Here is a 23,861-nt window from a genome sequence, read left to right as displayed (position 1 = left end):
AATGCCCAGGTATTTGTACTTGTTCACCTTCTCCATTGGCTTCCCGTCGAGAAGGTACGACCACTCATCAACAGGCTGTGTAGAAAAGGACATTGTATTTGACTTATCCATGCTAAATAGTAAGTTCTTACACTTGGCAAAGGCCGAACAAATGTCAAGTAGCTTCTGCAGGTCGTCAGGGTGATTTGCGAAGAGTACAATGTCGTCCGCATAAAAAAGGCAAGACACACAGAGGTCCTTATTTTTTGGAGGTTACCCAGGAAGTTTAGCTCCATACCCAGAAACTTGTAGTGACTGGGCTAGGTCATCAAGGTATACTGTGAACAGGGTGGGAGATAACGGGCAGCCTTGGCGTAAACCAACCTTACTCGATAATTCAGTCGTCGCAATCCCCTCCAGATAGTATGTGTAGTTACATTCCTTGTACAGACTCTCAATTTCTGATCTCAGGGTAATAGGAATAGCCTTGGAGGAAAGACATTCCCACAGTTTAGACCTATCGACGCTGTCATAAGCTTTCCTCAGATCCAGGAAAGCAATTTCCAGGCGTAGAGCCATTTTCATGGTCAATTCAATTAATTGCATGATGACAAACAAATGATCGCCTATTCGTCGGTCCTTTCGAAAACCTCCTTGGGGCTCACAAATTAAATTATTTTCCTCCAGAAAGTTAGTAAGGCGATTCTTCAGTAACATTGCATACACCTTATACATTACTGAGGTGACAGCAATGGGGCGGTAGGAGTCGAGCTCCAGAGCATTTTTGTCTTTCCCTTTATAGATTAGAGTCACTCGTGCACAAAGCCAGGATAGTGGTGCCACTTTACTTCTCTTAATAGAATTCAATATACTACACAGAGACAGGCGAGCGTTAGGACCAAGAGCTTTCAGACTTTCAGAGTAGACTCCGTCCGGGCCTGCTGCCTTCCCCGTTTTTAAAGTACCAAGCACCTTATTTAATTCCATAACTGAGAATTCATCGTCACAAAGGGGATCTTTCGCTTCAGTGCCCGAGCAGCTAGTTGAGAGGGATGGAGTGGTGGGACCGACTGTGGGGCTGAGTAGTTCATTCTCTAGATCTTTGATATACTCTGTGATTCTCAGAGCCACCGCCTTCTTTTCCCACAAGAGGGACCCATTCTTCGCTCTAACTCCTTTAAAAGCCTTTTCTACCACCACCCCCTGCTTCCTCAATTTTTTCACGTAACGCCAGAACTTCTTTCCTTTGTCTTTGGCCGCCTTTTCGATATCCCGTTCCATTTTTAAGTTCACCAGTCTAATTTCACGTGATACTACGTATTTCGCGTTGGCTTTTGCGGCTTTATAGGCAAACCAGAGGTCTCGTACAGAGTTAGTATCTGCTCCTCTAGCAACAGCTAGTCTGTGGGTCTTTGCTGCCCTTTTTCTAAGTTTGATTGCTTCCCCAACTGACTTGTTCCACCACTTCTTTGGCAGTATCTTATTCTTAATGAGCGGGGCTGGCTGTCTCTTTTTTAACGTGCCTTCCATTGACTTTAGCATTAATTGAACGAAATTTTCATACGACTGATCACTCGTTCCCATAGCCTCTTCCATGGCCAACTGGAATAGTTTCATATTTTCTTCATTATCCAATTCCCAAAAAGTCCTTGGGTTGGGTTCCAGGGCGAGGCAATTGGGTTTTGTAACTTCAACTTGTGGTGACTCACAAATTGCCTCCAAAAATAGACTGTTATGGTCGCTACCAACACTCTTTACACCAAGCTCATCGATTTCCATTTTCGTAAAGAAATTTACTAATTCTTCGCTATAGAGAAAGTAGTCTACTGTTGTACGATATGCCTCATTGTGCCATGTATACATTCCACTACAAATTGGAGCCAAGTTACCCATTATTAGGCCGAAACTTTCAGCAAACAGCTTCACCTGCCGGCCCTTTGAATCTTCCTTCCCACACTCCGCAATATGGGCATTGAAATCGCCCATTATACAGACTTTGTAACCGTTCATGACTGCTTCTGTGACGTCCCTACTGAGGCATTCATAGATAAGACTGTTCAACGTTTTGCCTGCTGTAGAAATTCCCACAGCAAAATACACTAGAGCAAAAAGAATATTTGGCAAATTTTCAAAGTAGAACCACATGTGGTCTGTGCAAGTTTTGTGTAGCGTAAGGGGCACAGAAACAGGGGCCATAACGCCAATCCCTCCACCTTTCTTCTCACGGTCCTGGCGGTTATTTCCTAGCCATTGCACACCTTTGGGTAAGTTAGGATTGGCTCCGTCCCGTAGATGTGTTTCTGCTAGCGCAAAGAAAGTCAGCTTATCTCCTGATATAATAGATGATAGCTCCTGCATCTTTTGTTCCGATGCCCCACCCTGTATATTCAGATAGCCAAAACGGAAGAAAAGGAATGTTTTTGTTTTCTGGCTGCGCCTTTTCCCTCTCTTCCTAATTTTTCTCTGAACCATTTTTTTTGCTACAGGAACTTCAGCACTATGATCTCGGTCCACAGGGTCATTCACAGACATATTAACATTTCCGAAAGAGCTATTTACATATTTACACATTGTTTCCCTTGCCCTAAAGTTCAAAACTTGTGCGCGACTTATCTTCGTGTTGAAAGATATATCGTCTAGGGCATCCTCCTGCACTCTCATTGGTTGCTGGGAAGAGTCTTTTCCGTGTCCGTGGGTGACATCACCGGAAGGGCCTGATTCCCAGAATTCAGGCCCACCTTCAAGTTTTTTTAGCATTGGAACCCTTAGCAGTAGATTTTGGTAAAGCCCTCCGCTTTTTCCACATAAGCATTCGAGAAAACATCCTCTGCTCCAAGGATCGATCGGGGGCCAGCTGAACTTTACTGAATTCTAAGACTTGATTAGTCTTCAACTTAGGAGCTGCTTGTAGTATGACCTGTCGAGATTCGTGGCTATCCAAACAAATAAGTACCGGTTTCTCCTTTCTTTCTGTGCCTCTGCCAAAGCGCGTGCTGGTTTTGACGGTAAAAGAGAAAGTCTCCTCTAGTTCCAGATTCTTTCTTAGCCAGTTTTCTGCCCCTTCTGGCGTGTCCATGTCGTCAAAATCCACTCCGAAGGCCACTAAGTTTTCTACTGGGGCCTCATTTAGTTTTTGGCCAGCAATCTCCAGACTTGACTTGTGTTGCAGAGTAGCAATCAATTTATTTTGTTCTTCAACCTTTAGCTGAAGGGAATCCAGCTTACTAGCCAGAAGTCGAGCGTTCTGTTTCTGGCCTACGGCCTCTACTTTACATAGGTTATGTTCTTTTTCAATATCTTTAAAACGCTTATCAAATGCCACATCTCTGGCCTCCAGGTCTCGAATAATGCCCTCCCGCATATTAGCTACAAAGATCTGCATATTCTGAGATGATAAACGATTAGCTTCGTCCAATAAATCCAGTCTTTCCATGATCTTAGATTGTTGAGTGCAGATCTGTCGGGCAACGACCAAATCTAAGGCTGTCATAAGACTGTCAAAAGTTAGATCTGTTGGGAGACCACGCTTAGTTTCCACCTCCAAAGAGGTATCCTTCACCCCCACAAGTTCAAGAGAAGCCACCGGCTTCTCGGTAGGCCCACTTCTACAAGAGGGACAGCTGAAAGAGTTGACAATTTTACGCGGGATTTTCCTAGTTTCCGAAAGTTCAATTTGGACGCATTCAGCATGATACCACCATTGACACGAAATACATCGAATCCAACTGTTGTCTAGATTTTTACCCTTATTTGCAGCACAGTCCACAGAACCACACACACGGCAGACGTTCGAATCATCTCTGTGTAACTTGCCGCATTTAGCGGTCTTTTGGCTTGAGTCCCCAGGCATTGCTTATTTTAACGTTTTCAACAAAACGAAAAAGAATTCCAGGTCTTGGGCTTCGGCGTAGAATTGCAAGCGATTCAGAGAAGATAATATATAATATTTATTTTTGCTAAGCCTAACTTTTATAAATTGATAAATATGAACGAATTTGAAAAAGAGCGCGAGAAAAATTAATGCGACTGCGCGTGATACCATGGCCAACACATCCACGGCCAACTTCGATCGCGCGTACCGCGCTTTAGCGGCTCCGTCAATCGCCTGAATTTACCGTGTATATATTTTCCCACCAGGGTTTCGCTACGACCAAAATTTAACGTTAGTCAGATGGGAAAAATCCACAAAAATCCATTATTTTTAAATAAATTTTAAAAAACATTGAATTAAACCGAATGTAGGTTAATAGTATAATATTTTTTTAATCATTCTAATTTTTTTACGGTGTTTATAAATTATAAAAGAGTTAAACAGAAACCAAGAACATCCTCTAGCAGCCTTGGAAATAAGGATTTTTTTTTAAACTGGTCCTTATGACCAGTGACCCCCTAGCATATGAATTATTAAACTGGTCCTTATGACCAGTGACCCCCTAGCTTATGAATTATTAAACTGGTCTTATATAAAATGTTCCAATGTCCAAAAAAAACCTATACTAAATGTTTAGAAGTTAGATTATGTTGGTATCATTAACTTTACACGTATTCAAAATAGTTAACTTTATTTTATGAGTACCACATGAATAGTACAATATAGTACTATCTCACCTAAGACTACTAAGACCCTCGTAATTTACCGTATAGAGTGTTGTCGTCTGAAACCCTGCGACGTCACCGTTGTAATTTGCCTATTGATAAAAAACGGTAACTGTCATGGCGGCCACTATTAACACTACAGCTGTGACGTTACAAGTTTTCAAAATCGTATAAGACGACAACACTCTATTATCTCTCTTTCTCTAGGCCCCGTAACTCCAGAGTCCCCGGTCCGTTACCGCGTAGCCAGGTAGCCTAGCGTACTCGGGGGAAAGTGAGACTAGAGGATTGAGGCATTTAATTTAGAGTCCATGATTGAGGGTTTGAGGCCAGAGGGTGGTTAGACAGTTCAACTCGTTCGAGGGATGTGAGCGAATGGACTCTACATAAAACCTCGACGTGTGGCCGCGGCGGTAGTAAGCGGAGTCGCTGTACATAGAAATTGATATAAACCTTGGATTAATAGGTCATCTCCCATTATTTGGAATTATTAAACTGGTCACCTTCTGTTTTTTGTTATTATTTTGAATTAATAAACTGGACACGGTGACCAGTGACCCCCCAAATTTTGAATAAATAAACTGGTCTGAGCAATTAATTAACTGGTCTTTGACCACCTGACCACCGTTATTTCCAAGGCTGTCCTCTAGATGCTGCCAGCAACATAGTATTATTGTTTAATACTTGAAACACATGTAAATAAATAAATAAAACAAAAAGTGAAAAGAAGATTCACTGTAACTTCAGGGTAAATATATTATTTTAACATTTTAAACTAAATAATATTAAGTTAAAATATATTAAAAGCGCAATAAATTATAATTTTAGGTTTCAACAAGTTTTAAGCTTTCGTCTTTTTAAACCTAGAATAATATTGTATATTTAGTAAGGGCCGATTTGTAATTTTATCTGACTGAAAATGTTTTCCATAACAAAGGTACAGACCTGATCAGAAATCATCCTCCTTGAAATGCAGGCTGAAGAACATCTATCTTTTATCTATTTAGTTCCAATGATGTACCTAAGCATCTTTTATCTTCAATTATATTAGTTTTAAGATTCTTACTCTTAAAACTAATTAGATTTACAGAAAATACTACCTAAGAACGGTTATAAACTCGTGAATTTGCTATATATATGTTATTATTAAAGATTTACGCGTCAAAACGCTCTAAACACCTCTACAGCCTTCACAACTATGTATTCTAATATGGCGCCTTCGCGTAAAAAACGCGACTCTTTTTCTTCATTTAATATTTATAAGGTAATATTTTTTTAATTATGAATTATAAATAAATATATTGCGAAAAGATAGTTTAACATACTTTACCTTGTTTTTTCTAAATAGGAAAGAGGAAAACCGAAGAAAAAGCATTTTTCCGCGATTTCGCTTGTATTCCCCGCCTTTGGTGATAGTAGGTTTTTGGTCGTATGTAGAGCTCCTATCGGGATTATTCATACACGCAAATTAACATTAGATGCGAGGCGATTGAGGGGGCCGCTAAAGCGCGGTACGCGTGATCGAAGTTGGCCGTGATACATTGAACCGGATTTCGATTAAACAAGATGTCACGGCCATAATCCCGCGGTCCCCCCCCCCTCTAATGCATTCAGATTATTTATAATAACATATGTAACATAATTACTCATAAGTATGCCACTGTACGTTTATTCTATTCAAAACTCTTCACTAACGGTTTGTTTCACCACGAACCAGTAAAAAGTTAACCTTTTATTCATCCTAGTAATTTTGGGAGTCACACTATTGGCTACTAACAGATATATTTAAGCCAATGGAAAACCTCTAAATTGAGAAGAAATTTTTTGCGTCGGAACTTTAGGCAGCCAAATGTTGCTTTATTGAAATTTATAAACTCGCTCGGTTTGTGCGGATGAAGTTAAGTAATGAGTAGCTTAGAAAAAGAAAAGGTTGGGGAAAATGACCAATACGGTTCGGTTCAGAGATCACTTTCCGAAAATGGAACAAGTCGTCGAAGTGGGATATTCCACCAGCGTATTTAAAACCCATACCAATAGTTAGGCCTAGACTCAAATGAATCTGCAAACCTACTTATTTTATTTGACAATGCAAATTTATTTAAGAACCTGAGTCTCCGAAAACTTTATTACTTGCATTAACAGTGCTCACTTGACAGTTTATTGTAGTTCATTTTAGCTCCTAAGCCTCGGTTGTTCAAACCGGTTTGTTTACTGAAATAATGGCCGTCGGTTTATCAGAAGTAGAGCTAATTGAGCGACGGCATTATCGGCATTTGAGATTCGATGACGTCAAATATTACATCAAATATGACGTCAAATATTACGTAGGGTACTTATGACGCAATATCTGCGAAACAAACCGTTAGTGAAGAAATAGAGCTAGTGGCATACTTATGAGTAATTATGTTACATATGATAATAATAATAATACTTCATTGTCAGGATCAGGGCCGTCTTTAGCTTTCAGGCACCCCTGGGCTAATTATATTAGGCGCCCTTTTATATATTTTTTATAGTATGGGTTTAACAGTGTTTTTAAGAAGAATGTACTGTTTTACAAAAATTAAGGGCCAGACGGCGCCCCTCCGGGGAGACGCCCTAGGGCTTAGCCCTACCTAGCCCAATGGTAGAGAGGGGCCTGGTCAGGATTTAGAAAGTGAGATACACTTATTGGGCTCCTGAGTACGCACTTATATTACGTAAACCAAGCAGTCGAAGACAAGAATAATATAAAACAAAATAATATAATACAAAACAAGATTATCAATACCGTGGATTGAGAACTACTTGCATCATTAATTAGTCCATGCTTGCATGACCGCCGTCAACGGGTTGTCCTTCAGAGCAAAGCATCCTCCTGGTGCCCTATTGGAAAGAGTGTCCCCCAAGGAGCGATCCTGGCGCCCCTCCTTTTCAATGTCCTAATAAACTCAATGCCAGAGGGCAGAGGCAGTCGTCTTCGGCCTCTTATTGTTATTTGCGGACGACTCCAAACAATCAGCCAAATTTACTCAAGCTTAGCTTTTCCTTGGGGAAAGTACCACAAGACTGGAAATTTGCCACTATCACACCTATTCATAAAAAGGGTTCACGGACTAAGAAGGAAAACTATAGGCCCATTACGAAAACGAGCCAGATTTCTCGAGTATTTGAGCGCATATCTAAAGCCCAGACTGAAGATTTTCTCACGGAATCCAATTTTCTATCTAATGCCCAACACGGTTTCAGATCCCGTCACTCCTGTAATTCCAATCTTCTATCAGCAACGCTTGATTACGTTAGCTGGCTCGACGGCGGTTCACCTGTGGACATTATTTCTCTAGATATGAGCCGTGCGTTCGACACTATTCCACATAGTCATCTGCTACGGTCTCTCTCGGAAGTTGAGGTTTGTGATATGGCCTTACGTTGGTTAGGGGATTTTATTGAAGGTCGATTTCACCGTGTAGTCCTCAAGGGCTGCTCTTCTAGCTTCGCTACGTTCTACACTCAGTGGTGTTCCTCAGGGCACAGTACTTGGACCACTGTTATTTTCTATCTTCATAAACTCCCTACCTAAGAATATCAAGCACTCCGCTCCACACTTGTTTGCAGATGACACCAAGTTATAGCCAATAACGTCGATTCTGGTCAAAATAGGGCTAACATGCAATTGGACTTGGATAGTGTCGTTGAATGGGTTGATAAATATCATGGTATGAACTTTAACACATCGAAAAGTGCCGTCCTTCACTTGGGTACATCCAATGTTCGTCATACATCTGCTTTTGCGGGAGAACCCATTCCTAATGTGCCTGTGTTACGCGATCTTGGGATTCTATTTGATGATAATCTAAAATTCTCCAAACATACCCAAAGCGTCGTATCAACTCTATAACTGGACTCACCCACCGGATTTTTTTTACCGCTCAAAGACCCTAATGCGTGTTATCTACAATTCTCTAATTCATCCCTCTATCGACTTTGGCTCCGTCATCTGGTCTCCCTCACTTGCTGGTGACCGTGACATCCTATCAAAAGCGCATAATCGATTCACTAAGTTGACGCCAGGTCTTACGGATCTTCAACCATGTGACCGGAACTCTTCAATTAATCTTCTTGACCCAGTTGACCGTCATAGGGTTAATGATCTTGTCTTTATTTTTGAAATTTTTAAAGGCCACGTTTCCCTAAACTTCTCAAAGTTTTTTACCCTTAATAATACCAGCGGTATGCGCGGTCACTCTGCGAAACTTTTCATACCACGTGTGATTTGTGAACTCCACCGTTCGACAAAACCACTTCACTTTTCGAGCCCTAAGTGACTGGAACCAATAGGTGATTATGAAAAAGAATTGCGCGCAGAGGTTCACGGGAGTTGGTTATTTTTTGACAAAGCGTCGGCTGCTTCAATTCGTCTGCACCTACCGAGGCCCGCGGTCGTCCGCGTTTAGTAAAAAGTACCAACCATGGATTGATTGTTTGAATAGTTGGCTGTAGTTTACATCTGCCCCAATACTAGTTTTGGGTGACGTAGGGTACGCGACGATTGTAGACTAAACTAAGATTTTAGTTTCTTATTATATTATAAAATGTTTTCTATTTGTCATTGTTAAGTTAGGTTTGGTTAGGTTAGGTTAGGTAAGGTTTATGTTAAGGTTAGGATAGGTTGGGATAGCAATTTCTGGTTCTTTTGTAGCTGATTCGTAATTAATTACCTTGTTATCCATTGAAACCAGTCATCTTTGGCTCTTTGTAGCTTCTCCGAATGTACATTCCCTGTTTTTCATTGAAATAAGAAATTTCTGTTTCTTTTGTAGTTATTCCGTTATAATTACTCTGTTTTCTATTGAAACAAGCCATTTCTCGCTCTTTGGTAGCTGATCCGTATTTAAATACCCTGTTTTCTATTGAAACAAACATTAGTTTAGTCTACAACTATTAATACAATCGTCGCGTACCCTACGTCACCCAAAACTAGTATTGGGGCAGATGTAAAATCATGTAAACTACTTCCGAAAAGTTACTATTTTTCTAAAATTATTAAAAATACATAAAGTTAACAAATTTATTATATATTTTTTTATTTCTTATAGTTCTAGACCCAATTTCAATAGAAGACACAAGGTTATAGTTACATACATGTTTCCATTATTCCTGAAAAAGAATTAAAATCAATTTGGATAGAATTTAAAAATATTTCATTTAATAAATCAATTACCTTAATTTAACGACTTTGCAAACGTCTCTCAAAACGAAAAACGAAAAATCCTTTCGATTGAACAATGAAATAATAGAAATCTCGCTAACCCTTGTTCTTTATCTTATATGTATTATGTGTTATGTCTTTCTGTTTTTTAGAGAGCACCACAGAAGCCTCTACTGGCTTAGGCGTATTATTATGTACCCACTCTCTTGACTAAATAAATAAATTAAAGTCGTTCTCCGATTGTTTGCGGTGGGGGAAAAAACAAGTTGTACTAGCAGGCAATAGCCTTTAACGAATTGTAGGTAACATGCATTTCAGTTATAAGATTTCGAAAAATAAACAAATAGTAATTAGCCCAAGTGACAAATGTTTTTTAATGACTTCTACAAGATGTTTTCAAAAATGCCACCTTCTGATGCAATGCACAAATATGCACGATGTTGCATATTGCGAAATGCTCCCCGAACCATTTCTGGAGTCACCCGGCGACATGCTTCTATGATTCTTTGTCGTAAATCTTCAACGCTCGTCACAGGTGTTTGGTATACGTAGTCCTTTACGAATCCCCAAAGAAAAAAGTCGAGTGGTGTTAGATCAGGGGATCTTGCAGGCCAACGAACAGGACCAGTTCTTCCGATCCATCTTCCAGGAAACTCGTCGTTTAGATATGCAACCACGTCACGATATTGGTGGGGTGGCGCCCCATCTTGCTGGAACCAGATGCGTCTGTACTCGGCCAGAGGAATGTCGTCAAACACGTTGGATATTTCATTTTGAAGGAACTCCAAGTAGTTTTGATCGTTCAAACGATTTGGCAGGAAGAACGGGCCAATAATTCTGTCACCTAACAGACCAGCCCACACATTTAAGCGAAACTGCACTTGGTGGCGGTGAGGAAATCCCCAGTGTGGATTCTCGTAGTCCCACATATGTTGGTTTTGACGGTTGAAAGGCCCATCTATTCCGAATGAACATTCGTCGGACATCAGTAGTTGATCGTGAAAATCCTGGTGTGCGTCAGCCATGAGGCAAAACCAATTGCAGAAGTCGAGTCGGCGCTGTCTATCACCGTCATGCAGTCCTTGGTGAAGTGTCGCTCGATAAGGATGAAAATGGTCTCTTTTGAGTGTTCTCCAAACGTAGTTTCGATCCAACCCTAAGTCAAAGCTGGCAGTCCTGACGCTCGCTCGAGGATAGGCGACGAAGTAGGCAAGTATGGTGTTTTCCATGTCGATGTCCTGGAGACCACGACCACGAAACCTCGGATTGATATTACCCCAGTTGTCGAAGTCGCGAACCACTCTAAGAACCATCGTATGACTTGGTCTGCAATTATGAAATCTTCGTCTAAATAACTGACTTACTAGAGTAGCATTACGACGACCTTCTCCGTAAAATAATTCTAGCATATGAGCGCGCTGATCGGTGCCAAACTGGTGAACTAACACTCTATTTCGTCTAAAATTAAATGGCCGACTTTAGCTCGACGCTAACGCGGTTTTTTTTTAAATCTTTAAAGTAACTTATGTTTAATTAAAGTTGAAGAATGGCTCAAAACTGCGTAATCAAATCGTGTAAGAGTACATACTCAGAAGAAAACATATATTTTCACAAGACGGTTAGTGTTAGAAATAGTTTTCTTTTAACCACAATTTCCAATCGCTAAGAACGCACTAGAAAACGCGTTTCTTTCAAATCATAGAAAGCTAGTTTTTTTAAATAAAAAATGAAGAATGGTTCAAAATTCCATAATTAAATATTTTAGGAGTAATTACTCAAACAAAAACATATCTTTTCACAGGTTACTGTTAGAAATAGTGGTTTTACGAGCAATGGTTATGGGGGAAACCGGTGCACCAAATGGTTTATCGCGAATATCTACGTTAGTATTGTATGTACGGCTATAAACCCAAGTATGAACATTAGGGTCCGGCTATTTCCCACACAAAATGTTCTATGAACATTTTACATACGAGCAATTGTTGTGTCGTATTTGCGGTTTTAACGTTGTACCCGAAACGCGTCTTACAATTTTGCGCCTTCGTTGACTTAAAACGCATCCGCCGCTCTTCATTTAACCGCGTTTAAAATTTACCACCCAGCTAACTCTTGTTATTTCTGCCATAAATCTCTTGAAAATGAAGCTATTGTGAAGGTTGTGTGAGACAAAATGATGGGAAAGTCGGAATAATGGGTCACTTCAATTTAAGTTCATATTGACTGCCGTATGGAATAAATCCAAAAGACCAGTATCAATGCTTTGAAAAGAAAACACGACACCGATTAGACTGTTCGACATGTAGAACGCGAGCGAATCAACCTACCAAATGATATAAGAAATATTCAACATACAAATTTTCCCGTTTATATGAACTTAATATAAAATCGTCTTGAAAAACTGTTTATTGCTTTATAACATTCAAAAATAATATTAATTAAAATTATTAACATTAATAATATAATAAGTTTGCGTTGTCAACGCGCGTATTAGAAAGCAAAATGAGATTTTAGAAAGTAGGTTGTAATTCGGAACGATATTAATACTTTTCGCGAATTTGGTCATCAGTGAATTAGAAATATGACTTGAAATAAGTTTCAAGGTGTATTTAAAAGCTAGTTTCATAACTTTTCATCCATTGGTTCGTTCAGAATTATTCTTTAAAGTAGACGAAATTTTGAAGGCGGTGAATCTTTCGCAGTCTTAAAGGGAATAGAACCTCCAACGCGTTCTTTATATAAGACCCCGTCAATTTCCTTTATTCCCTTCACAACTAGCGATTATCAGCGCCGCAGGTGTGAAAAGCCGTGGGAGGCAGCAGACAATAATGGAACCCTCGGAAGGCGACAGAAATACCAGAGGTTATATTCCCTTTAAGCCTCGGTTTAATCTACTGCGTATTTTGAAACTGAAAAACCCGATTACTATCGTTAAATCTTAATAATTAAGACTGGGAAAAGATTCACCGCCTTCAAATTTTCGTCTACTTTAAAGAATAATTCTGAACGAACCAATGGATGAAAAGTTATGAAACTAGATTTTAAATAAACCTTATTTCAAGTCATATTTATAATTAACTGATGACAAAATTCGTGAAAAGTATTAATATCGTTCCGAATTACAACCTACTTTCTAAAATCTCATTTTGCTTTCTAATACGCACGTTGACAACACAAACTTTACCTAGACGAGCAGATGTTCGGTTATCTACATGGTGCGGGAAAAATATTTTTTTTTGAATGTTATAAAGCGATAAACGATTTTTCAAGACGATTTTATATTACATTTAAGTTCTTATAAACGGGAAAAATTGTCAGTGGAATATTTCTTATATCATTTGGTAGGTTAATTAGCGTTTAATTATCGCCAACTTTACATTAATTTCAATGGGGTGGTGTCTATGAGGAAAACTTTTAACCAAGTTACGCGCGAGTGCGCCTCTAGAGGCAGCGCAGATGGCGTTACTGTCGTTTTAGCCAAGAATGTAATCGGTGCCTTGCCAGCCATTCGATTAAGCGTTCTAGTTTGTTATCCGATTTCTATGCTCTGCACCCTTTCCAATCTATCAACGTAATGCAGTGGCTGCGTACGAAAAGGTAAAACCTTATAAGTTTATAGTTATAAGATTTAATCTTTGGTTTTGAAAAAACCAAAGGTAAAACCTTAAATAAAAACAGATAACAGCTAGTTTTACCTTTGATTTTTCTTGTTATTTGAACTTAATTCTAATTTTGCAGTAACTTATAAGGTTCGATTTTGTTTTCAGAAATTTGTATTTGAAAAGACAAAATAGCAGTTTGAGAAAACGAATATTTATCTGCTATTTTTGTGTTTAACTTAGGTTTAACTCATCTTTTGAAAAAATCGAGTTATAAGGTTTTACCATTTGACAGCCGAAATGCTCGAGCAATAGTCGAGATGAGGATGGACATAAGCACTATACCAAATCTTAAACGATTTAGCACAAAAAAAAGAAAAAGAGCGCTTTAATAGATAAAGGGCTCTCATTCCCCGGGCTGAAGCAGCTTTGCTATGAGTGTCCCCCAACATTCTGCATTACCCCCAAATAACGAATGATATTTTGAGATTCTATTAGTCGGCCACCAAGACTGTTATGTTTGTGAATAACCAAAAGTGAACTGATATTTAATGGGTACTTATTTACATAATACAATTGATAAAAATTGGGAAAGATCTAACACGCGAGCGCTCAGTCTGGTCTGGAGTCCGGAACAAGGATGCCAACCTCAGATTTCCCGCACGCGCTTGACCCCCTATCTACCTGAGCAACACCTAACGGTTTTGGTAGGAAGTGCTCTAGACTATTTAGGGTGAATCATAACAATACCTCCTTTTTTTTAATGCAATTAGTCCTTGTAACGAACAGGGGTTCGTCTCTGCCTTGCTGGTCTTGACTGTGTGATAGAGGTTTTGGTGTTCTGCGACCGCGGCTGTACTGGTTGCTCAGCTGTAGGGACTGTTCGTGATGGTGTCTGTGGTAAAAGGTCCAATCTAGTTTGAATAGTGGCAGGAGATGCAGTAGATCCTGGTACTGGGACTTGAGGTCTGTTTGCGGAGTGAGGTACTGAAGATCTGGATGCGAAGCGTGGAAGTGAAGTGCCAGGTAGTGTGTTTTGGGCAGGTCCAGCGTGTGGTGAGCTTTCAAGAGCACCGGTGATCGGTGTGGGTCGTACTATGGGATTATCTATTAGCGGATTTCGCTTTGGAGTATGTTCAACAATTAGGTTAGGCGCTTGAGTGGTGCCGGTGCTTGGAGTGGTAACGAGGTGACGTAACTGGAGGCGCATCTTCCTACCGATGGCGCAGTTGGTTTTGATGACGCCGTATTTCTCCCCTCGATGTTTGTGATAATACCTTTGAACCACTTTTCTCCCACACCAAAATTTAATGCTAAAACTAATTCGCTTACCTTAAATTTGGAGGAGCTGTTCAAGGTCTTGGTATGACTGTTTACAGGATTTTGTGGCGTAAAGCTTCTTGGGTGGCAGAGGTCTAGGCGTGTGGTGATATTGCGGTCCAACATTAATTCTGCCGGTGACTTTCCAGAAGAGGCGGGAGTGCGCCTGTGATTAATAAGGATTTTTGCAATGCGCTCTTCCAACGTTCCTGTTTTATGGGTGTTGAGGCCTGTGTGTAGTATGTCAGCAGCCTGGAAGTTGACTTCTGAGACCTTACGCAAGTTGTCTTTGACGGTCCTAACATTTCGTTCGGCAGATCCATTTGATGCTGGGTGATAAGGTGCCGTCTTAAAATGGCGTATACCATTTTTACCTCTCCGAGGGGACTATGTCCCCTAGGAGGGGTTATACAATCACCGTGTCTGTCTGTGGGTCTGTCTGTCTGTCTGGCCTGCGAACGCGTTCGAATTTTCGGTGCAAAGTGTAATCACTGCGTACGCAGTTTCTTGAGATTTCTGCGTTCGCAGTTTCTCGAAGGGTTGGCAAAACCACCGTGTGACGGTGAGCGTTAACGGATTCATTTGCGGTTGGGTTTGGTTGGTGTTTTTTCGCTCACCGTCGTGACGGTTTGGTGTATTACGTTTTTGTAATGTTTATGCGTAGGTTGTGAGTGTTGAGTTTGTTGTGTTTGTGTTCTGATGGTTGTGCATGTTGAGTCTGTTGTGTTTGTATGGGCGTTTTCTCTCCAACTTCTTCTTAATGACTTTGGGACGGACCGAGTGCTGAGTGTAATGCTACCTCTCAACGTCCAATGGCAGGGTTTCCACCAGTTGTACACGGTATTCGTCTTAGTATCAATTTGTGATCGCATCGGGCGGGATTTGAACCCGAGACCTCCTGCTTGACAGGCGGACGTTCTACCACAGAACCACCGACACTTGTTACGCTTCATTGAAAATTAGACCTTCAGCTTTATCGGAAGCGTATTTAATAGAGTACGAAATTTTGGTTTAATTGAAATAGAATTGAAATTTAAATTATTGCATCGAAGAAATTCTAATTAAGCGTTTCTCTATTGATTAAAAACAAATGCGCCACCCAGGTTTCGAACCCAGGCCTTTCGGCATGGCAGTCGAGCGCTCTACCACAGAACCACCGATAGCTGCTTAGGTTCACTGAAATTAAGACACTCATCTAAAGCATAATAGTAATAAAGTCTTTTTTTATGAATGAATTTATGAAGGCCTAATCTGTTTTTTTTACGAATGAAATTTTAAAGGTTAAATCTTGTTTTAGCGCAGTCAGACGAGATAAGAGGGTTAAAGGGTAGACCCTGTGGGTGGTCCACTTTGTTAGTTATTTGTTATCTATTAACGGGTATTATTAACGACCTATATATAGTTGTGTTAATTCAAAGAAGATAATTTAACGTTTATTGCTTTAAGAGCTGGCGGTTAGTCAAGTTGCTCTCTGTGCTTTGTTGATGGTAAGGTTTTTGCTTCTTGTAAATATATTTGGTGTGGATATTTGGATATCCACGATTTCTAACGCAGTCAATCATTTCCTGGGTGTGTGAGTCATTATATGATATTGGAAATTGGACGGCATTGGTCTTTTTCATGCGGTATGTGTCAGAACGTCAACTGGAAGTGTTGAAATAAAATGAGCGTTAAAGATGCGGCAAGTATTTCGTAAGCGAGAAAAATACAATTACCATCTGTAGATATTTCTTTCATTAAAATTTGCTTAGTATTATATTCAACTGATAAACATGTACTGTAAAAAGGGTTAAATTTAATTGTGCATTGTTTTAGTAAGTCTAACTCGCTGTTGTAACTACTTAATTTATAATATTCTGAATAAATTAAACTCGATTGTTTCGTCTCAATTATTTAAAACTAAAATTAAAATTTTATACCGGGCAGGGTTTGAACCGAGAATACGTTTTCCGTAAATAACTCTGAATTGCGGAGATATCTTTTGGGGGTCGTGTCGAGAAATTAATACCACTAGGGACCATTCTTCCGAGGAGAGGTATATTTTGGCTTGCCAACTTGTTGCTTGTGAAATCGTCAAATTAACTGCTTGAAAAGCACGTGCCATTATCAGTGACCAGAGTGAGCATGATCCCGAATCACGCAATAGATGGACGAAGACATCTTATGACTGCTTGTGTTGATTGGGTCGAAGTGACAAAAACTTACAGCCATTTTGTGTAACTGTCAACAACTACAAATAAGTATTTGCCCTCCACAGGGCCCGCAAAGTCGGCTTGTACTCTATGCCAAGGATGGGTTGCAACTGGCCAGGATTGATATTGCTTCTTCGGCATAGTAGCATGCTGTTGACAGCTGGTACAGTTGGTAGAGAGTTCTTCAATGTCTGAATTGATTGATGGCCACCAAATTCTAGATCTAACCGTAGCTTTCATATTGACCACTCCTTGGTGGGAACTATGGAGCTCTTGCAGGATGTCTTGTCTTACAAGGAGACTACCCGAGGTGGTTATCACCGATTTTGTTGAAACTCGGGGGTTAAGTAGACCTTATGGTAGTATGAAAATTTCCAAAGGGAAAAGTTGCAATGGGCTTTTGTTGTCCTATGGCAACCGAAAATGTTTTTGACCTCTCCATTTAAAAAAGCATGGGATTTTCTCGGTTACCCAAATTTTGTTAAAATTTAACCAAAATTGATCAATTTTACCCAAAATCCTTGATCAATTTTACCCAAAATAGGTCAAACTTATCTTTTTGGGTAAGTTTTGAAAATATTTTTTTTTTAATTTTTTTTAAGTAAGTGCCCTGTGAAACCGAGAAAATCCCATGCTTTTTTAAATGAAGATTTTTGTTTTGAGATATCATACTACCATAAGTTCTACCTAACCCCCGAGATTCAACAAAATCGGTGATAACCACCTCGGGTAGTCTCCTTGTTAGTGCCATGGGGACGATGACCCAATTGCCCATGAGAAGGACGCCATGGAAATTTGACAATTCATCGCGTCTACGATTAAATGCTTCTACTTCTGGGTTAACTTTGTTGGGCCATCCATTCGTCATATAACCCCGCACCTTCTAGAGAATATGGTCTGCAAGTGTGGCTGCATGAAGCTGGTCGAGTGTCAATGGTCCTGTTTCGGTTAGGGTACGTACAACGAAGACGTACTCAGCTGGCATAGGATTTGCCGTGTTGTTGAATGGCAGTGGTGAACGGCTAAGCGCATCCGCGTTAACATTTGCGGAACCCTTTCGGAACTTGATATTAAGTTAATTAACGACCAACGCTGAATTCTGGCTGCGGCCATTGGAGGAACCGGTTTGTTCACTGCCAGGAGTGTGACCAACGGCTGGTGGTCCGTATATAACGTGAACTTCTTTCCATATAGGTAGTCCTTGAATTTCTTTACTCCGTAGATTAGGGCTAAAGCTTCTTTGTCTAACTACGAGTAATTTTTTTTCAGCAGGATATAGAGTTCGGGAAGTAAATGCGATAGGTCGGTCTGTGCCATCGATAATGTGAGGGATCACTGCTCCGATCCATACTGGTGAAGCGTCACATGCGAGTGTGATGTCCTTATTGGTATCATAGTGAACCAACAGATTTGACGGTTGCAGGATTGTCTTTGCCTCCAGGAAAGCCTTTTTCTCCACTTCGCCCCATGTCCAGAGTGTGTTGTGGTGTAGGAGTTTGTACAGTGGTGCGAGGCGGGTTGAGTTGTTGGGTAGAAACCGAGAGTAAAAGTTCAAGAGCCCAAGGAATGATCGCAAAGTCTCCACGTTGTCAGGTTCTGGTGCATCCATAATCGCCTTCATTTTCGTTTCCAATGGGTGGATGCCGTGCTCGTCCAATCGGTGGCCCAAAAATTCGACTTCGGTCTGCAGGAATTTACACTTTTCTAATTTTAATTTCAAGCCAAAGTCACTAAACTTTTGTAAGACCTTGTCCAGGATTTGCAGATGCTCCTCTTTTGTGCGACCACCAATAAGAGTATCATCTTGGAAGGGAGTGACGCTCTGGACATCACTCAGAACCATATCCATTAATTGTTGGAAGATGGCGGATGCCGAGGCTACACCAAAAGGTAGTCGGTTGAAGCGGAAGAGGCCAAGAGTAGTGTTAATTACTGTGTACTTCCGTGAATCAGTTGCAAGTTCTACCTGATTGTAGGCGTCGCGTAAATCAAGTTTTGAGAAGAACTTACAGCCGGCTAGCTTAGCAAAGATGTCCTCGGCTCTCGGTAATGGGTGTTGATTGATGTTGAGTTGTGGATTTATTGTTGTTTTGTAATCCGCGCATGTGCGTATGCCACCGTTAGGTTTCATGACTGTTACTATTGGTGACGCATATTCTGAATAATCAACTTTTTCAATTATGCCTTCCACCTTCATGCGCCTTAATTCAGCTTCCACCATTTCTTTACGTGCGTAAGGAATGGTTATAGCATTGCAATACTTCGGGATTGAATTTTCCACCATGCAGAGACGGGCCTGTACTCCTTTCAGCTTACCCAGACCAGGGGTGAATAGATCGGGGTATTTTGGCAGAAGCGTGTCCACGTGTGAGTCACCGCTCTGACAAGGAGACTACCCGAGGTGTTACACACCAATTTTGTTCAAACTCGGGGGATTGGTAGACCTCCATGTAACTTGAAAAATCCTAAAGGGATTTTATTCAATGGGGAACGGTTTTGCCATGGCAACGAAAAATGTTTTTTACAACATAAAATGGAAATTTTCCCATTGAAAATAGCATTTGATTTTGACCGATTCCAATGGTCCTCCCCTGTAAAACATTTTACAAAAATGAAAAAAATATTAAAATTCCAAAATTATAAAAAATTTATAAAAATTGACGAAAAAAATCAAAATTGGTCACATTTTGATAAATTTTTTAATTTTTTTCACAGGGAAATCGGTCAAAATCACATGTTATTTTATGTTGTCAAAAACATTTTTCGTTGCCATGGCAAACCCGTAGCCCATTGAATAAAATCCCTTTAGGATTTCTCAAGTTACATGAACGTCTACCAATCCCCCGAGTTTGAACAAAATCGGTGTGTAACACCTCGGGTAGTCTCCTTGTGAGTGTTGCCCACGATGGAGGTTTATTGGTCAACCGAAGGAAGGATGCAGAGGTGGGAGTATAGCCACTTGCGACCACAGAGGTTGGGTCCACTACCTCGGACGATAAGAGTTGGTAGGTCAGCCTCTCGTTTGCCAAATTCAACATGTACCGTGGATTGTCCCATGATGTTAATAGAATCACCCGTGTAGGACTGTAAATGTTGTGAGAATGAGAAAGTTTGTATATCAGACTGCTGGCCAATGGCCTGAAAATCACAGTCCCGAATCATCGTGTATCCAGATCCATTGTAAACTTCAAATGTAATGAATTTTCCATTGACCTTCAGAGTGATTTTTTCAGAAGGAGGAACATCCTCATCAGCAGTGGCAATTGTGTGAATCGTGTCATTTTCACTGACTTGTGTGTTCGGTAAAAGGGTGTCATCTGGTGGATGTTTCCGGGCTTCTCCAATGTGATAGATATCAGCGTTATATTCAGCATACTCATCACAGATGTCGTCAGATATTTCTCCGATGTTGTTGGAGCGGTTGATTGGCTGTGTTGGCTTGGGTGGAGGATTTAAACAAGCCCTAGCGATGTGACCCTTGCGGTCGCATTTTAGACATTTTGACTCTTTTATGGTCAAGCATCCTGACTCTTGTGCTCAGCACTCTTGCAACGAAGACATTTACTGTAGTCTGGCACGATTTTCCTATCATCTTGTTTGCATCTATGGTCGGTCGGCTGTGATCGTGAATTTTCACTAGGATCTGATCGTGAATGTCCGATATGGTTACAGGTGTTGTTGTTGTGACGTCCTCTATCGCGAGAGTGAGTGTGTTGGCTAGGTTTGTTGGATCGGATTCGATTTACCTGACCTTGTTTCGCTGTGTCATCGGACTTCATCTCACCAAGGCTGCACTTGGAATTTTCCATTGCGAGAAGAATGGTTGTGGCTCTAGCCAGCGTGACCACCTGTTTTTCATCTTCTTGCTCCACAAGCTTCTGCTGCATTGCATCGTCATTGATTCCAAAGATGATCATCTCGTCTCGGTTATCGAACTTACAGTTGACAGATAACGCCTGTAGGTCGGCGATAAACGTCTCCACCGATTCGCCTGGCTGCCGGTTTCGGCGGTGAAACCGGAGGCGTGCAATACAGCGAAGAGGCGTGGGGTTGAAATGCTTGGATAGGGTGCTTACCAGTTGATCAGATGTTTTAGACGCAATGGTGTCGGGACGCAGTCGATTTCGTAACAAGGTGTAAGTGTCCGGGCTGAGAATCGTTTGTAACACCACCTTTTTCTTGTCCGCGTCGGTAATGCCATTTGCCGCGAAGTAAGCGCCAAGTCGTTCAGCATATTGATCCCAAGATTCCGTTTTGTTATCAAAAATGTTTAAATGCCCGATCATAGCCATCTCAGATTTGATGAGACACGCGCGGCGTGGTTCAAGTTGTGATGTAGCGTTTCGCGCGTTTTTACCGCGAAAAATCAGTTAATATTTTGGTAGAAATAGTTCTTGGGTAATTACGTCACTGAATTCCGTATCGTTGTTAGATGTAATCTGATGAATTTGTCCGTTACCGCGATCCTTGTCCGTCATTCGTTTGTCCGTCATTCGTTTGTCTGTCTGGCGGTGCGTTAAGCCTTGTTCGATCGCTGAATCTCTTCTAAGATTACAGATGTCTTCTGCCGTTTCCTTTAGTGTTGAGATCCCATCTCCGTCGCCATTTGTTATGTTTGTGAATAAACAAAAGTACTTCGTGAACTGATATTTAATGGGTACTTATTTACATAATACAATTGATATAAATTGGGAAAGATCTAACACGTGAGCGCTCAGTCTGGAGTCCGGAACAAGGATGCCAGCCTCAGATTTCCCGCACGCGCTTGACCCCCTATCTACCTGAGCGCCACACAACGGTTTTGTTAGGAAGTGCTCTAGACTATTTAGGGTGAATCATAACAAAGACGATACTGGAAGAGGGGGTTATTACTCCCACAATGCAGAACTGAAGATTTGGGGGAGTTGAAACTCATACCGTTCAAGCCCACCCAACAATCTAATGCATTGACATCTGATTGAAGTAAAAGAGCATCAGACATAGAGGTAATACCGCGGCCAACCTTGTTGTCATCAGCAAAAAGTTTCAAAAACGACTCCTTGACCGCAAGCGGACTGAGTGAGATCATTGACAAAAATGACAAAAAGTGTGGGGCCCAAAACAGACCCCTGAGGAACACCACTAGTGACCGAGCAACAGGACGAGGTGACGTCATTAAGAACAACACGCTGAGACCTATTACTTAGGAAATAATCAATCCAATTAACAATGATTGGGTGAACGTCTAAGAGCTCCAATTTGCGAATAAGTAGGGAGTGGGGGACTGTGTCAAATGCTTTTCGTAGGACTAGGTAGATAAGGTCAACGGCGTCCCCATAATCAAGACAGCGCGTGACATCCATTTATTTATTTATGACAAAAAGAATTGCTCAATAAGCCTCAGGTGGGCTTTTGTTTGAGCATCGCTACAGAAAGACGCAAAAAAAAGACGAAACAATAGACTTGACTAGGGAGAGCGAGAGACGTGACTAGGGAGAGTGAAAGACGTGACTAGGGAGAGTGAGAGACGTGACTAGGGAGCGAGTTTTGAGTATGGTAACCACACGGTTAGAATTTTGTCCGGTTTGGCGTGCCATACAGACTAAAGTTGAAGAACTGCAAGTTCAAACCATGAATAGTCGCGTAATATCGAAGAGATAAAATTCATAACCGATGGCTCACCTGATTTCGTCTGTACAACAAAATTTCCCAAAGTCGTTGACGTTGACTGTCCAGGATCATTTACCAACCACTCCAGTTATAGACATCATCAAAATATCCGTCGGACGATATCTTCGTATCTTTAATTAATTAATCCAATTTCGCATCGTTCGCGTTCAATATCGCCAAACGTTTTAACTGACAAGGAGACGACCCGAGGTGTAACACACCGATTTGGTTCAAACTCGGGGGTTTGGTAGACCTTCATGTAACTTGAAACACCCTAAAGGGAAATGTCTCCATAGGCAACCGTTTTGCCATGGCAACCAAAAATGTTTTTGACAACACAAAATGGAAATTTTCCTATTGAATATAACATGGGAATCTGACCAAATGTAAGGGTACCCCTGTAAAGATTTTAATCAACTTCGAACTTTTTCATTATTTTCTTATTTATATTTTCTATTTTTAGCATTTTCAAAAATTAAAATTTTTACAGGGGGTACCATAAATATTGGTCAGATTTCCATGTTATTTTCTATGGGAAAATTTCCATTTCGTGTTGTCAAAAAATTTTTGGTTGCCATGGCAAAACGGTTGCTTATGGAGACATTTCCCTTTAGGGTGTTTCAAGTTACATGAAGGTCTACCAAACCCCCGAGTTTGAACAAAATCGGTGTGTTACACCTCGGGTCGTCTCCTTGTGAGTGTCATCATAATCAAGGCAAAAGAAAGTCTCAATACTCTCGAAGTTAGATGTTAAAGAAATCGGTGCACCATAGAATAGGATTTTATTTTATTAGTTCGTTTAAATAATTAACAGTTATCTTCAAAATTAAATGTATCATGGAAACCTTCATAGTCTTTTATAATTTATACCCCTAGACACCGTTTTAAATAATAATAATAATTATTATTATCGCAGGCCCCAATAGTGAAAGCCTGGCGAAACCCGGAGTGTTTTATAGTTGTAGCGTGGAATCGGATTTTCAAGGTTAGACGTACGTCGACTACTCCTAATTAGTATAGCCTACGACGTAATATATTTAGTCCCATACTCACGCGCTACATTATGCTTACAGAGTTCATATGTAATGTGATTGAAACACTGTTCCTAATGGACAGGGTGATTTAGAAAGCATTGTAATTAATTTTCTTTGTGGTAACATTAAGGATTAGTGTCATAATTATGTTAAAGATCAGGGTGATTGAGTTATTTTACAGGGTGATTGAGAAAAGGCTCGTTTTAGTGAAATATACATTTAGGTTGTTATAGTGCGTTCATTAAGTTTATGTACAGAAATATTGTAAAGGGTGAAAATTATAAAGCGTTGTCATGTAATTTCCTTT

General features: G+C 40.5%; 2 protein-coding genes across 2 annotated transcripts; both read right to left on the bottom strand.

Annotated features, from left to right (window-relative positions):
- Window positions 1–252: 252 nt before the first annotated feature.
- LOC149935867 (uncharacterized) lies at window positions 253–2,511 on the bottom strand. Its single transcript, XM_090153603.1, has one exon. It carries the CDS (start codon window positions 2,509–2,511, stop codon window positions 253–255), a length of 2,259 nt encoding a protein of 752 aa, XP_090009729.1.
- Window positions 2,512–19,784: 17,273 nt separating this feature from the next.
- LOC149935866 (uncharacterized) lies at window positions 19,785–21,163 on the bottom strand. The gene is made up of 2 exons (XM_090153602.1): window positions 20,437–21,163; window positions 19,785–20,377 (listed from the first exon to the last, which is right to left on the bottom strand). Exons 1-2 carry the CDS (start codon window positions 21,161–21,163, stop codon window positions 19,785–19,787), a joined length of 1,320 nt encoding a protein of 439 aa, XP_090009728.1.
- Window positions 21,164–23,861: the final 2,698 nt, after the last annotated feature.

Source organism: Leiobunum rupestre, chromosome 7, assembly GCF_980474605.1.
Source record: "Leiobunum rupestre chromosome 7, qqLeiRupe1.1.hap1, whole genome shotgun sequence".
Lineage (NCBI taxonomy): Eukaryota > Metazoa > Arthropoda > Arachnida > Opiliones > Sclerosomatidae > Leiobunum > Leiobunum rupestre.
This window is presented reverse-complemented; position numbering and strand designations above follow the sequence as displayed.